This window comes from Lactuca sativa, chromosome 4, assembly GCF_002870075.4.
Source record: "Lactuca sativa cultivar Salinas chromosome 4, Lsat_Salinas_v11, whole genome shotgun sequence".
Taxonomy (NCBI): Eukaryota; Viridiplantae; Streptophyta; class Magnoliopsida; order Asterales; family Asteraceae; genus Lactuca; species Lactuca sativa.
In genome coordinates, this window is record NC_056626.2 from 97,955,476 (window position 1) to 97,973,199 (window position 17,724).

Genomic DNA, 17,724 nt, shown 5'->3' on the forward strand with positions numbered 1-17,724 from the left:
AACAAATATTCCAGATAATAAACAATTAATTCACCAATGAACTTTCAACATATAATTAGTACTTTTAAAAAAATACTTTGTACTAAAATCATGTTTTTTTTGAAAGTAACTATGCATCCACCTGACATAGGTGGAAGACTCATGGGAAAGTCAGATCTTTGACTGACACTTCATATTCCCTTTTAAAACAACCTAAACACAAATATTATTGTGTCTTAGTATTTGTTTGTATTTATAAAGTTAAATCGCTATAATGTTTTTATCAGATTCATCAATAATCTCAAACGAAACATTGACGTATAGGTGATAAGAACCAACCAGGTAAGATCATATCAGATGTAGGATCCATTTGATATATAAAGATATATTGTTTGGATAATCTACTTGAAACACCTAACTGATCTAGAATTGTCATCATTCTCGTAAGTATAACGAATGGTATTACTGATAGATCTTATTTATAAGTTGATAATAATGATTATAAACATAAATATAATTTATAAGTAAATCACGGTAAGCATAACTCAACTTACAAGTTGTTCGAACAAAAATCAGACATTACGTGTGCAGAACTTCAAAACTGAAAACTCTATTTCTCGGGGTTGTATGACACTCTATAGCTTTGTTTCTAGCAGCTAAGAACTACTATGGTTGATCATCAGTGCCCCGGGAAAGTTTGAGAGTGACTGGAAGAAGATTAAGCAAGAAATTAACTAGAATACGTTTGAATATATAGGGAAATTTATAGGGCTTGCCACACCTAGGCACACCACATCCTGGACATGTGGAAACTGAAGATTCTTCCATGTCGCATGAACTTTGGGAGAAAGGGTTGATTATGGATGCAACACTTAGTAGTGATCCGACGTGACATATGGCTACCATTCAACGGTCTGATATTATTATTTTTCTAAAATTCATAACTTTCAAAGACGAGCTCCGTTTTCGACGATCTCTATGTCCACATGTAGCTATTGATGAATACTACAACTTTAATTTAGACTCCGTCAGCTAGTTTTCATTTTATTTTCTGTGTTTTGGTTCGAGGAGGCTTTGACTATAAATAACGCTGCAAAATTTATAACTTCTTCATACAAATTCCATTTTAGACCGTATTTATATCCTTAACTTTGTATCAATGAGTACTACAACTTTCATTTACACAACTTTTGTTAAAAATCAACCTATCTCTGGTTCACTTTTTATGACACACTTTCTGTATTGGTTTGAACGTGAAACTTATATAAATCATAACTTCCTTATACGAAGTCAGATTAAAGTGTTCTTTATATCCACAAAATTATCATTACATTTAATACAAATTTTGTTAAGATTATTTATCCTAAATAATCTTTTATTTTTAATCTTTATTTTATCGCTTTAACGATAATTTTATGTTAATGTTTTCTACAAATATTATACAATCCTAATATTTGTCTACTTAATGTGTACACGATAATTATTTATTAGCTCGTAACACATATGAAGAACAATTACTTTAATCAAAGATTTTAATTGTTCGCTAAAATGTATAATTAATATGATTATACTCTAAATGTCTAGCCTGAAATTGCGGACGTTACAATTACCTACCACACAGGAGGATTACGTCCTCGAATCATACAACTTCAAAATGGATTTGAATAGCGATTCCCCAGGTCGCCTCTCCATCCCCTAGTAAGGAGTTTCCTCACTACTTGTTTCCACATAGTACTATCTCAACCCATCTCATCGCGTTATACACGAAATAACGTTTTAGTTTTCTTTATGACAACTTCACAGCTTGTCGACCTAATTCCATAACATTAAATCTATTAATTAAGGTTTCAATTAAGAGACCATATTATGTTGATTCCTCACATGACCATTTCTTCTTATCCAAAAATGAAAAAGTTCACGAAGTTAACTGTTCCGTGCCTCCTTCGGGTTTCAACTTTATTAGACTACAATAGTTTTCATGTTAACACCAACATAAGTTTTCTTAGATGATCATAGAATGGTCTCAGATCAAAATGTTTACTTAGTCCTAATAACAAGTCTACGAAAACATTATCTATAGACCAATTCTCTACATATGTATACCTAGGAAGGTATAATTTTATCGTTTGATCAATTTTAACCAACAACATATCATGATTCTACACAATCCTAGGAAACTTGATGATAAGATCTAAGGTAAGATCATTTCATTTACCCGTAGCCATAGGTAAAGGTCACAAGTTCCCTCATGTTATTTGACGTGTTTTCTCACTTTCCAACCAAAACATCCATTCTATCGTCTACATAACAACAATCGAAGCTAATAATTCTTCTCTTAGATTCTTGGGCTACAAATTTTCTGGATCTTGATGTTGAATATGAAGTCGAGTTGCCTTTCACACTTTTTCCTTAAGGTTTTCTTCTTTCTTCCTTAGGTTTGAACCCTCATCTTTTGTTACCCTCAATCGATCAAAGCGTAAGTGGTTCAACGGATGTGATTTGTAGCTTCTTTTCTTCCAGGAAGAAACCCCTGATTGTCAAATTAATGACTTAAACATCCTCAACATAGTATTACTGCTTGAGTCTACAATAAGTGATCTTCTTGCATAACACGACAACAGTTTGATCATTATCATGACAAGCACCACTAATGCACACATATGCATAATGGTATAAAAGGATATTACTAACATATTGTAAATATTAGCACCAACGACGGTTGCTAAACTCAATATTATTCTCCTCTCTTTTTCTAGGATGATTAACCTTGTCACTCTCCAATTGATCTTCTTCTCAGGATCATACTGATCCTCTCTTGAAGCATTTGGGTAGAAATGTGCAAAAAGACACTTTTATGTGTCTCTATATACTAACTACAATGAATGCAACTCAGTTAGCTTCCTGAATGAAAATCAATAGGTTTCAACTTATATATTGATGGTGGGGCTTGAACATGTACTTGTTCCTTCATCCACTAGTAGACCTTCAGTCCTAACTCTCGAGTGACAACTTGAATTTGATCGGAGACTACTCTTCCTTTCTAAATTGGGTCGTAAACTTAACCCATGATAAGGTCTTTACACTTGCTATAGTAACATACCAGATGACCTTATTTAAATGACCTTCCACTGCACGATGCAATAGATACAAATTGAATTATACTCTTGTCTCTACGTGTTGAACACTACATAGGACACGATTCTTTTTAACCAATTAACTCACTATGCAGATTTATATTATTCCAACTTGATCCTTCATGACCACTTAGGTCTGAACAAAAACAACTTTCCTAGTCATCATCATAACACAAGTAATAATGGAAACAGAAAAAGCAACTCAACTACTGGTTCCTACGTAACCTTGTGACTCTTCCTGATCAAAGTGTGAATCCTGTGATTCTAGTAGTACATGCCTATACTACCTTTCACACATACTCATACTCTTCCCAAGCATTGTCTCGTAATTCCCAAGTCACTATGCATGAAAACCACACAACAATTTAGCGTATATGTATGTGTCCAGAAGAACGCATGTAACAACCTTTCCTAGAATCCACTAGGATTTTTGCATCTTTATTAGGCGCTCTAACAACAACTATGTGTTTTACCAAAAATGTACTAACATCTTCTAGACTCGTCTTCAAGGATTCTTTTAGCGTATATGCTCGATCTAGCATATCCTAATGTTTTTTTTCTTAGTTTACTAAGAAATCTACTTCTAACCTCTTCGTATTCCAGTATAGTCACCAGTCTATAAGGTATACTATATCTGAATGTACTCTCGTGGTATGGAGAGAAACACTCTTCAATTATATGTACAACCTTTTGGCACATGCATATCATTATATCTCTTTACTTCATCATCCTTTACATTATAAGAGTCAATCATAAAACTCTACATTTCAGCTGTATCTCAGCATGCCCTACTACCATCCACTTCGTTCTTTTTCATATCCTGATATTAACATTTCTTCTTGTGCAATACTATGGGTGTATGATCACTATAGCTAAATTTTCTATATTTACTTAAACAAGTAAGTTATTTAGCACTTAACAAACCAATAATTGATTTCACCATCTTAGTCATATATGTTAAAATTGGCTTAACACACTATGAAATTCTCGTAAGGAAGTGTTATAAGTCAATTTTCACTCAATATTATTAAATACTAAGTCAGGGCATCATGTATACGGTACATATAAGCTATTAACACAACATTCTAACTACATACTACATCATAAAGATAGCCAAAGACTTAACCTAATGAGTTTGGGAACTCTATCAGCCTCAATCTTTCTGTCTTTCTCAAATTCTCTAAATTCTTCATAACATCTCACATAACTCCAACTTCAAAAGCTTTTATTTATTTATCACCATCTTCAATACTTCTAAATCCATAAGCAATTATTGTTTCTATCTGGTTGGCGACGGAATCACCAGGTGGTGAGAAAACTTCATGGATCACGCCAAAGTTCTATCATTCCGCCAATTGAAATTGTACTTCAAACATATGATACCTTTCCGAAGGTACTATCACTTCACCAAACACACTTTAAAGGTACGATACCACATCATTCATATTTATATACTATTTACGCAGTTACCGATATTAACTATTGTAAGAGTCCTTATCTCTTCGAAAGGTTACATGCCATTTGTAATATAATACTTAAACGTTTAGAAACCTATACACATAAAAATTTACTTTTCCAAATCAAGGTCCTCAATTGATCTCAATTCTTCATTTAATAGAAAATCTAGGTAGGCAACATAAAGCACATTATAACACATATTATTTACCACATATTAGATGTAATGCTCGCAAGACAGGGATAGATAATTAAAGAATAAAAGGATAATTATTTATCATGACGATAAATAGATGCTTTCAAATAGAAGATTATTTAGGGAAAATAATCTAAACGAAAGTGATACTAGAAGTTAAACCGAGAGCATGCATATAGAGAACGTACAAATCTGATTTCATATGAGGCAATTACGATTTTTCAAATTTCAGCGCAGCAGTGCATGACACAGAAACCGAAATAGAAATCGTTCGATTGTTAGGAAAAAGAATTTAAACGAAATTTGAAGATCTCGTCAATACCTATCCGTCGATAAAAGGTCAGTCGAGAACGAATATCATATGAGATACATTAACAATCAGAAGTATATACCTTAAGAATTTTTGGGTCGTTATAGATACCTTAAGAATTTTACATGTAGATGGTTAGAGCCAAAATTTGCATAGAAAAGTACAACATTCGTAAGGATACTCATGTATGGTATATTCATAATTAAATATGACCAATGTTATTATGAACTCACAAATACATTTAGTGCACATTGTTAACGTATTATGTTGACACAATTGTATACATATTCAATAGTGGTAACTATAGTCTAGTAATAACCATATTGGTAATGGTCAACATTTATTGGAAAATATAGGAGAAATTTTTTTTAAAGTTCATCCAAGTTTGAATAATGACCAAAAAGTCTTTGTAAGTTATTGGAAGACGTCCCATGATAAGCCAATATCTCTTCTGTGTGTACATGATGATGTAAATAATGGTTAGTCTAGACATATTTGTCAAATACAATAGTGGTTATTTGTCAAATACAATAGTGTTTAGTGGTGATAGATAAAAATTTTCATTGTACAAAGAGTGTTATTGTACATGATACACTAGACCCAAAAAAATCTCTACTCTTCTTCCTTTATTGATTCATTTTCTAGCACATATCAAAGTAATATTCAGATCTTGTTGAGTTCGATGGTCTAGAAGAACCGTTCGTGATGTTGTATCTTGAGAAACAAACACACACTGTGGGCCGATTTATTTTAAGGAAACTATGTCAACAATATGCCTTAACTTTCCTTAATTTTTCTTTCCTTTTTTGTTTATCTCAATTATAGTTTTCTACACACACACACACACACACACACATATATATATATATATATATATATATATATATATATATATATATATATATATATATATATGTATATATGAAAAAGTGAATATATCATTAAGGGTATATAAGATTAGGTACCTGATGTCGTTTGGTTTTGCTACATGCATACTTACACTGATAACTACCATTTACTTCCTAAAAACACTGAGGTTCGTCATTGATTAACCTAAAAAAAACACAGAGATTCCAACGATTTTATAGAAACCACTATTCACAGAACAAACCAACTACTCCAAAAAATGATTTCACCGACGCAATTCATAGAAAATGATTTCACATACACAATTCGTAGAAATTGGGTTCTATATGGTCTAGAACATATAATCCAAGGTGTTTGATTAAATGTATTAATCGCATAAAAAATCTATCACTTCACATAAAGACCCTGTTTTTCAGTAATGTACACAAGGTGTTTGATTAAATGTATTAATGAAGTTTTGTCTCAATATGGCGTAAAAGGCATTGGCTTTTATTGATAATGGGTGTTAGTCATAAGTTTTTTTGATTTCTTGTCATGTGTAATGCTTCACCAGCATTCACAGTGCTTTCTAGTTCTTGTATTCTATTTATTTTCTTATGTCTCCATTCCTATAATATCAACAATGCAAACAACACCAACAATATGATGCCACCACCTGCTATGCCAACAATAGCACACACCCTAGGCATGTTGTCTAATTTACTACTAGGGGTAGACTCTTTAGGTGATGCATGGATTAGGTGTCTAAGTCGATAACTATATTTTGTATGTACTTCAATTGATAGTGGCATGATCCTTTTGGGTTCCCTTCACATTTGCAGCTAGACATGATGATTTATTGAGGAAGAGGAAGAATTTATTAATTCGATTAATAAGTTGGAATAAATGATTTATTAATATGTTATGGAAATAATATATTAATTAGTAATCATATTATTAATTAATATTTACTCATAAATTAATTTGCAATTCATTTTGGGATTAAAGGAATTAATTAAAAGTGTAGGGACTAAAATTGCAATTGTTCAATAGTTGAGCAAAAGGGTCCAGAACCTTCCTGGGGAAGGTGGTGGACGAAATTTCATGGTACGTGTAAGATTCTTCTAGAACTTCTAGAATATGTTATCATATATGGATACTCAAAGGAGGTGGATAATTACCATATTTGAGATTAGGGTTATCCATAGCATCCTTAGTGCACTATATAAAGGGCCCTAAACCCTAATAATTTCGGCCACTCTTTGGAAGAAGCAAGAACTATAAATTTGATCTCCTCCTCCCCTCTCACATCATTCTCTTGCATTGTGTGTTTGTGATCCATTAGATTTGTTACACTTGTGGCACTAAGTTCTCAAGCTTCAAGATCTACAAGGGAATCATTGTTATTACAATATAACAATCAAGGTATGTGACCTAACCCTAGTTATAAATAGATTTTGAAAATTGTAGACACTTCCTAGGATTTCTCCTTTTGTGTTCAATTTTGCATGCTCAATTAGAGAAAACCTAGATCCAAAGCATTAGCATTGCATGTACACATAGGAATTGTTGTTATGCTCAAAATGATGGGTTTTGAGCATTCTAACACTCCTAAGGTGTACATGCAACCTTAAATACCTTGGATCTATGTTTTCTCTATTATACATGCAAACTTTCATTTTCCAAGATATTACCCTAGCTAGCATAGAAAACTTTGATACTTGGGTAATAAAACAAGTTAGATAACATACCTTTTGTTGTAGCTTGTTGCTTGGAGCTTTAAGAGCCTAGCACCAATAGTGTGAATGCCTAAAGTGGAATCAGAAATCACCACTAACACTTGGAAACTTGGAAGAGGACTCTCTTAGCTCACAAAATTGGCCACACTCTTGTGTATACTCTAGGTGCCAATTTCTTGAACCAAAGGGCTTCTTATATAGTGTGGTTACATTAGGGTTACACCATGTAAACCGTAATGTGCATGACTTTCCAAATTCCTCATGATCCATGGGTTTTAACCTCCATACAACATCAATGGGTCACAACATGGGTTAAGCCCAACATAAGGAATCATGGATCATTAGCCCACATTATAAGAATGAATGATTAACACAATGAATCCCTATATATATATATATATATATATATATATATATATATATATATATTTATTTATTTATTTAATTAGTCTCTTTTGACCACAAAATTAATTCTTGACCAATACTAATTAAATAATATGATTTCATACTAATATAGTATAATTTATATTATATTAATAAATCATACATATCCTCTTCTCAAAAGTCCAAATTGTTCTGGTGAAGTGCAACCCAAATGGACCATGCTAAATCGGGTCAAGTACATACCAAATATAGTTATGGACTTAGACACCTTATCCAACACAAAACCCATCAGTAGTAACTTCAAGTGTTACAAGAAAAGGAGGGGGACGGGATTCAACTATAATAGAGAAATGCCCTTGTTCATAAGTCAAACATTGATTGTCTTGTACCAAATTTGTGAAATTAACTTGACCATGTAGATCAAACCAAGCACCCTTGGGATGCGAACCTGAACCATTAGGTTTTGATGTTATTTGTCCAAACTTTATTGTGATGGCATCATCGGAAGCCCAAAACTTCAGTTCAGGTAGATTGGTAGATGATAAGTCCGAAAAATTATAAGTAAGAAACAAATACCAGTGCTTCATGAAACAAATTCTAAATTTCAAGATGATTGTGAACTACTGCAAAAACAACAAGTCACATTTTGAATGGTATTGATATATTTAATATGGTTGTTATGCAGTATGTGTGTTATTTAATATAAAGTAAACCGAAAAACCAAGTTATTTTACCGCTGAGGGTTATTTAGTCATGACGTTTGTTCCTTGGATATGTTGAGTATATAGTTACAGTGATTATGGATCTGTAATTGCATTTACATTGTTAATTCCTTAAGCATGATGCATTTTACCTACAATTGACCATTGTACCCTTGATGCAGTTTAGAGGCATTACGGGCCTAGTTTGCTATTGTTGATGTTTATTTTGTAGTCTTTAGGTTGCTGAAGTCATAAGTTACCTGCATATATGGTTGTGTTATCATTACTTCCAATCTTGGTTACATGCTAAATTATTGAATGTGAGAGAATATAAGCAAAAAAATAGTACATTGCTATTTCATAAATTCTTCGAAAGTATAAATACAATGCTAATTTTGATTAAAAAATGATATGTACATTGCTATTTCATAAATTCTTCGAAAGTATAAATACAATGCTAATTTTGATTAAAAAAATGATATGTACATTGCTATTTCAGTTTGTTCACCACTAGACCTTAGGAAAACTCCATACCTGCTAGCACTCACTTGAGGTACAACCATGATACTAGGGGAAGAACTAGAAACCATTGAAATTGGATATGTGAGGATGAGCAACATGACCAATTCATGAAAAAAATTTAAGACGATAAAGGGCTTATTGGGGGAAACGCAACATTTTATGGAATTTAACAAAAACAAAGAAAAAGTTGAAAAAAATATTAAATAGAAGATAACATGAACACCCACAACAGTTGAACTCTATGTCCAAATATATAACCATGGTTGCTCTTACCCAACCATAATAACCCCAAACTTGCACAAGTTATAATTCTATTTTCCAAAGTAATTAAATCAAAGCTTTCACCTTCTTGTGTTGTAATTGTGTTGTTTGTTGAAAACTCACTAAAGTGACTCTATTTGGTTCCAGGTTTTCAATATGCATATTCTAAACAATATAAAAGGCTTCACAAGTAAGATGATCAATGGTTTGAATGTATTCAATTATCAAAGATGTATAGGCAACAAGATCTCTCTCTCTCTCTCTCTCTCTCGGTTATTTCATCGAACACCTATACGTATGCCATGTCTTTATACATTGAATAAAAGCATATAAAAGAGAAACCTACAAATCAATTTGTATTCAAACTTTATAATATCAACATGAATTTCTTTTCCTAATTACGGGCAAACCAATTCGATTTTTTATCCGAATTATATGATTTTCGATTTCTTGTACCTATGATTTTTTATTTCTTCAAGCTCCTATTTCAGTGAAGTTTCTGAAACGCGTTTGACAATATCTAATTTGTTGAGCATTTTTTTACGATCTCTATGTAATCATGAAAGTTGAAGCAAAGCCATAAAACAAATTGTTTTTTCTTTCAGAACAATGATCATGTTAAGGAGTTGAAGATCAAGGAAGGTAGAGATTGACGTTTTCATAAAATTAAAGAAACAGTCAATACATAACATTTGTTTTTTAGGGAATTGCATTTTCTTTTTCTGAAAATTAAATTAGTAATCAAAACGAATAATAGTTTTATGCATCGGGTACCTAAATGTAAATACCCTTAAGGGTATATTCACTTTTCCTATATATATATATATATATATATATATATATATATATATATATATATATATATATATGACCTCATACAATTAGCAATTTTTCACCTTCATGACCTTCAACATCAATTTAATGTGTGTGAATCTTCATCCATATGATGCTAAATAGATATGATTTCATGTTGGAGGTTACAAAGGTAAAATGCTAGCTAATGTCCTAGATTCGCCAAACATATAGTGCCGAATAAGCTTAATACACATTGTAAAACATTGACAAATACTTGAGACAAATGAGCTTAAAGGTAAAAAATAGCAACTTATTTGTCAAAATATCCCAATACATTGTTAAAATAAACATATCATCAAACATTATGAAAATATTATTGGGACACAATTTGAAAACATACCCACTCTTATGAAAACCATCTTGATACATGAGGATATAAGGTTACATTTGGTTTTAGAACAGATGTAGGACCCAATATGATGTACCAGAAGAAGTGGAAATGTGATCTAGGGTTAAGGTGATCAATGATTAGGGCACACACGAGTTACGACATATAGGGTTACATGTTATTAATCAACTCCATTAACGAAACAACATGGAATAGATTAAATTTGATTTTATTTTGAAACAAAAAAAATGTTTTTGAGGTCTAAAGTGAAAATATAGTCTCTTATGAAAAAAACTTAATTTATCCCAAATGATGAAGTAACGAGTAATATGTAAAAATTGAGTTTTTAAAAAAAAAAGAAACAAACAAACAAGTTTTAGGTATAAAGAATTCAAAATGTAAATTCTTTTATAAAAAAAATAAACACTAATTTAAACTAGTTACATTCAAAAAGCATCCCAAATTCAAACAAAAGTTAATAATAGCAATTTATTATGATCAACTTTCTATGAGTTGCACACAAATGTCACCGTATGTTGCTCTAAAAAAATTAAAATATAGTTAAAAAACAATGAAATACAAAAAATAAAAAAGATCTTAATTGTTTAACGAAGGTTCCTCTTTTTACTTATGTTGCCATTGCTTCACTCGAATATTCGCAAATTTTACCTGAAATTTTATAAATATGGGTAGATTATTTACTACAAACAAGTAAAACCATTCAAATTATTCTAAATTTTATGTTTATGAAAATTCACCTCTTTATTCCAATCCGTTCGAAAAATAACCCAACACAAAATCATTGCCTGCATTAACATACCCCCAACCAACCCCAACCATATTCCCTGCATTTTGTATACAAAAAACATTTTATATATAGTTATAATAAGATTCCATTATATCACACTTATACAAACAAAATTATATATAGTTATTTATATGATTCAATTTTATATATATATATATATATATATATATATATATATATATATATATATATATATATATATATATATATATATCACATTTGATTTAAATATGTGATTTAATGTTGATAGTTAAGAATGTTACCTTAGTACCGAAGTCAAAATAGAAGGCACACACGACACCAAGGGGAATTCCAACCATATAATAGCATCCAATATTTACATATGCAACAAATGATTGCCATCCACATCCAACCGCAACCCCTATTGGTTTTCATTTTCATTTATCATTCATTAGTGTAAAGAACATATCATTTCTGATGCATTAATGTCTTAAGTAGTATATTAATTTATTTTATTTAAATGTGTTTTTTTTTACAGATGACACGAAATTGCTGGATGGGATGAAATGGGATCCAATTAAAAAGTTCTTAATTCGTAAAGGCAAAATCCATAAAAAGTAACTATACTTTTTTTTTAAAATTTAAATAATAAAACTTTTCTAGCTTAACCAACAAGAGTTTTTTTTTTCAATAAACCACTTGAGGTTTTCCCGATAATGAACTAAAAAAATTAATCAGAAGAATATTTTTCAAGGAAAATGTTTGTTTTTATAAAACAAAATTCAAAGTTGTAAGGGTTAAATCATTAAAATAAATTGAGTTTAAACTTGGAAATATACACTAGTGGTTTTTGTAGAATTTAAAATCTTACGTGGTGATTTTTTAAAACAAATTCTGACTGGTTGAAAAAAAAAATAGTGGTGAAAAAAAAAGGTAAGTAAAGGCAAAGAATTCCAAATGATTTTTAATGAATTTGACATTTTTTTTATTATTATTTTTTTTTGTAAAACAAATCATTATTCATGTTTTTGCACAACATCATCAGATGTCAATTTCTTACCTTTTTCAAGTGAGGCAAAAAATTACAACTTATGTCTTGTTGTCAACATTAGTCACAATTACTATAAGCCTACAAACTTAGTATGCTTGTTGCGTTCTAGTTTGTCTCCTTTCATGTAAGAAATAGAAAACACTTAATTCTTGCCTGAAAGGACAGGTTGAATGCCTTCAAGGATGACTGAAAATACAAGCAGAGGAGTAAGCTCCGAGACAGCCTTAGCAACAATCTCTCCATCGGTTAAAATATAGCTGAAGTAATCTCTTGAACACAGGAGAATGATACCACATATCAAAGCCACAATGAACGAGGTCGATGTCATCACTATAACCGAAAATGAAGTCGATTTAGGATGTCCTGCACCTAGCTCGTTGCTAACTCTCACACTGTCATAAACATACATTTTTTGTCATATAAACTATGAACATACGAGTAGAACCAATAACCAAATTTCAAGATACTTTATAGCTTAAAATGAAAGCATCCATAGTAAATAGTTTTTTTTACAAGTTTTTTATAAGTTTGACACGACTTCGTCAAAGTTATGGTTCCAAGGCTTATATTTGACGTCAAACTTTAACAAAATGACGTGACTTTCTACAGCTTGTAAAAACTTGAGGTTTAACCTTGACGTCATGTCACAGCGCTAAACGCTAAAGTAGTTAAAATGAAAAAAAAAATGTTTGTATTTTTCACAATAGCTTTTCCATTTGATTATTATCTATATTTTGTTAATATAATTGTATATTTGTTATTGGTTGAAAACCTAGGAGATAGGAGTCACCGTTTAAGAAAAAGAAATTGTTAATTAGCAATCTTATTGAAAAAGTTCCTTAACATCTTTTTCATTTTATAAGAGGCTTTTGCTTCTCATGTTGTTTATGCTTTAATTTTAGTGTCAATAAATTCAGACATCTCATTAGAAGCATACCTTGCAGCAGCACTGAACCCAATTGAAATCGTGTAAACCCATACGAGAATAGTTGAACAAACAGCCAAAGCATCCAACGCTATTTCCGGATTAGGAAGCAAACCACCGATCAAAATCAATATCTGAAAATACCACGCCTGCAGACACAACATCAACGCCGACGACGTCGATAGCTTAAAGAACGACCAAAGACCAGAAAACGCCTCCACACTAAACCCACTCCACGTCTCCTTAGTTCGATTACTCTTGAGGATATACACAAACTGCGCCAACACAATCACCCACCATGAAAAACTCAAAACCAACGCGCCACCGAGTAGCCCCCAGTCGAAGACGTACATCACAAGATAGGACAACGGAAGATGAACAAAGAAGATCCCGGCGGCGATGTAGGTGCTGGGGTTGACAATGCTTTGGGATTGAAGGAATTTTTGGATTGGGAAGTTGGCTGCGTAGGCAAATATCTGCGGGATGAGTCCGAAGATGAACAGGGAGGCTGCGGAGGAGATTTCTTTTGATTGGCCGAGTAACATCAGAAGGGATTTGGAGTAGATGTAGATCAACAAAAGAGGAATCCCTGTCAACATTAGAAGTATGGTGGATCTTTGAAGGTAAACACCGAGCATTCCGTATTGCTTAGCTCCGAATGCTTGACCACATAGAGTCTCCACTGCACTCCCCATCCCAAGCTACAACAAAAAATTAAACACAAAATTATATACTCTATAGTCTACACTAAATAGGAGAATTTAGTAGATATTAATTACTAAAAGCAATTGTGATTTATACCATAACACCATAAACAAACATTTGTACACCATTGTTGCCGAGAGTGGCGGCTGCGAGCTGAAGGTTACCAAGGTGGCCGCAGAGGATTTGGGTGGAGATCGACGTCAAGTTGTTCAGCAAGTAAATTAAGACGGTGGGACCTGCTAGCCGGAATAAGCTAACAAGTTCAAGGGACAACGCCTTTTTGTAACGCCGGAAGGAAGTTAAACTGGTGTCCAATAGTATCTCCTCCAGCTCCGAGCTCACCACTTCCTCTGTCGGCTCCGGAACCACCTGCGAGTTCCGGTGATCGGAGAGAATGTGTTGGGTCAACTCATCATTTTGGGGCTTGTGGTTAGTCCTTGATCCATTGAGTAAGGCTGAGTCCTTTTTAGACTAGATCTACTGATTCATGCTTATGCCTATCTTAGGGGCCCTTGATAACATTATCGCGACTGTTATGTATAACAATATAGAACATCAATCATACACCATTTAAAAAGTATTTTTTTTGTATTATTATTAAATGGCTTGTTTTTAACATGTGTGGGTAGGTCAACACAGACTACACCCATACCATACACACAAGCGGTTTATTTAATTCATTCGGATTGTTTAAATATATTTCATTTCTAATATTTTATATGTTACAATATTAATACTTCAACTTTTATTTTATTTTATTTTTTATTTAGACCTTCTTTTATTGAATAAATAATTTTTTATCCTTATAATATTTCACATGTAGATCTACTCATTTCAAAATATATAATAATAGTTTATGTATTATTTTTAATTAGCTATACCATAAAATAGATCTTAAAAATACTTTTAAACCAATACCAATAATAATTATATTACAATATTACGAAATTACAAAATCAATTAAAAATAATATTACAATATGAATTAAGTCGTAAATTTATAAAATGAACTAAACACCAAATCATAACATATATAAAATAAAGGTGAATTTTTTAATGATCATTTAAATGTGAGAAAATCTTTAGTATAAATGCCCAAATTTAATGTATAGTCTGTAATGGGTGAATTTTGACAGTATGGTTGTATCTAAAATGTATAGTTTTTATATATATTTTTGTCTGTGTTTATGTCATTATTTATGATGATACAGCTACAACTCTTTCTGTAGACATATCCATGCATGATTGTTTAAACTCAAATAAAATAATGAGATATATACACTAAACTCTTCTGTAGACACATCTATGCATATGCATGATTGTTTAAACTCAAATAAAATAATGGGATATATACACTAAAGTTCCAATATTTTCCTCAATTTGACAAGAAAGTCCTAAATTTTATTTTTTTGACAGTAAATTCCAAATTACCGATAGTTTTTTTTACACTTTTACCCTTTTTTCCCGGTTAGCTGGTAATTAGGACTTTTTTGTAAAAAAAAAAGTTTATGACTTTCTTGTCAAATCGTCAATTAGGACTTTATTGTCAAAAAATTAAAGTTTAGGATTTTCTTGTCAAATCGTTGAAAATATTAGGACTTTAGTGTATATATTCTTTTTTTGTTAGAAATTTAATGGTATAATACTCTTTAAGCATAAGAGTTATTAAAACATTATCTAGTCAGCTAGATCCTATTGAAATCCTTAACGTTTGTTTCTTATTAAATTGTTTTTTTAATCTTAACAAATCGACATTGAAAAAAAATGGAGATAATCAAGAAAGAAAGAAAGAACTAGGGTTGTGTTGGCTTTTTGTGGTCCCAAAAATAGAGAAATAAGAAACCGAAAAAAACGAAATTGCCATGGCTTTATACAAACACAAACAACACATGCCTAGTCAAAAGGGTGTGAACGTGGAGAAGGGAAAGAAGGGCCATTTTGTTTTTTAGGTTTCTTATTTCTCTATTTTTGGGACTGCAAAAAGCCAGCACAACCCTAGTTCTTTCTTTCTTTCTTGATTATCTTCATTTTTTTCAATGTCGGTTTGTTGAGATTACAAAAACGATTTAACAAAAAGAAAACGTTAAGGGTTTCAATAGGATCTAGCTGATTAGAGAAGGTTCTAATAACTATTATGCTTAAAGAGTATCATATAATTAAATTTCTAACCAAAAAATTATATATACATTAAAGTCCCAATATTTTTAACGATTTGACAAAAAAGTTCTAAACTTTGTTTTTTTGACAGTAAAGTCCTAATTGACAATTTGACAAGAAAGTCTTAAAATTTATTTTTTTGACAAAAAAGTCCTAATTACCGGCTAACCGGGAAAAAGGGTAAAGGTGTCAAAAACTGCCGGTAATTTGGACTTTACTGTCAAAAAAATAAAGTTTAGGACTTTCTTATTAAATCGATAAAAATATTGGGACTTTACTGTATATATCCCTAAAATAATTGAATGAATTGTCAAATCTTTTCTACTTTTCGTATTATAAATTCATTTTTTTATTCTTGTAACCTAGATACATTTTTTGTCATAAAAACTATGAACATATGAGTATAACCAATAACCAAATTTCAAGATACCTTATAGCTTACAATGAAAGCATCCATAGTAAAGAGTTTTTTCCAAGGTTTTAAAAAGTTTGACATGACTTTGTCATGGTTCCAAGGCTTAAACTAACCTCAAGAATTCGACCTAATGTTGAATATGTATAGTTTCCTTAAATCTGCCTCCTACATCGTGGCAAATAGTCTCCATGGCGTGGCGACCTGGATTCACGCATATTCTCCAAGTAAGCCATATGATAGCGAATGCTCTACTAACCACGATGTGGCAGGAATTCCCACGTCGTGTGCTTAAGAAATCTTGAATACTTTAACTTCGAATGCCTCAGCCCACTCTTTCATGCCTCTAGCTCTACATATGTCACACCCCGACCTTCGAAGGCGGAAACATTTCCGGGGTTGACTCCACGTTGAGTATCAAATCTAATGTACATAGTAAGTAAAGCGAAACAAACATTACATTACATATTAAAAGTTTTACAGATTGTTTCAAAAGACACAGTTTATACAGTTGTGATACATAATATAGATATAAACAAAACGAACGAGCCTTGCACGCACACCATCCTGAATCAAGTAAGTCTTCGGGTACCTGTACTATCGCTGACTTGAGAACACAAGCAGTTTGAAAATCAGCATAACGCTGATGAGTTCATAAGTAGTTTTGTTTGTGAAAATGTTTATGTTTCCTTTTTATTTCTGAAAATGTAACACACGCCAAGAAAATCCCACATTTTCTTAAAAGTTGGTTGTTGTTTCACAAAAGTAAAGTATAGTTTGGTTATCCAATTTGTTGTTCTATTCCGTTTATATACCAGTGTATTCCCAGGAAAGTCCCATACTTTCCTAAATGTTAATTATTGTAAAAGATGTAATGTTATTCAGTTTGTTACACTTTTTTGGTTATGTATATGTTACCCAGGAATGCCCCATGCTTTCCTGTATGTTGGTTTTCAATGTGAAAGATGTATTCTGCTAGACCTGGTTATGTACAAA

The 17,724-nt window shown here is 31.7% G+C and overlaps 1 protein-coding gene across 1 annotated transcript; it reads right to left on the reverse strand.

Annotated features, from left to right (window-relative positions):
* Positions 1–11,173: 11,173 nt before the first annotated feature.
* LOC111907848 (protein DETOXIFICATION 40) lies at positions 11,174–14,690 on the reverse strand. Its single transcript, XM_023903652.2, has 6 exons — positions 14,257–14,690; positions 13,468–14,156; positions 12,684–12,922; positions 11,782–11,900; positions 11,469–11,555; positions 11,174–11,379 (listed from the first exon to the last, which is right to left on the reverse strand). The coding sequence occupies exons 1-6, from the start codon at positions 14,275–14,277 to the stop codon at positions 11,335–11,337; spliced, it is 1,200 nt and encodes a 399-aa protein (XP_023759420.3). The 5' UTR covers positions 14,278–14,690; the 3' UTR covers positions 11,174–11,334.
* Between the last annotated feature and the right edge of the window lie 3,034 nt (positions 14,691–17,724).

Excerpts from the sequence above, each read along its gene's own strand:
- LOC111907848 (XM_023903652.2), bottom strand. The coding sequence starts at position 14,277 with ATGTTTGTTTATGGTGTTATG. Across the intron at positions 11,901-12,683 it reads CATTCAACCTGTCCTTTCAG|GGGTTGCGGTTGGATGTGGA; the intron begins GCAAGAATTAAG and ends GAAAACCAATAG. Across the intron at positions 11,380-11,468 it reads GAACGGATTGGAATAAAGAG|GTAAAATTTGCGAATATTCG; the intron begins GTGAATTTTCAT and ends ATAAAATTTCAG.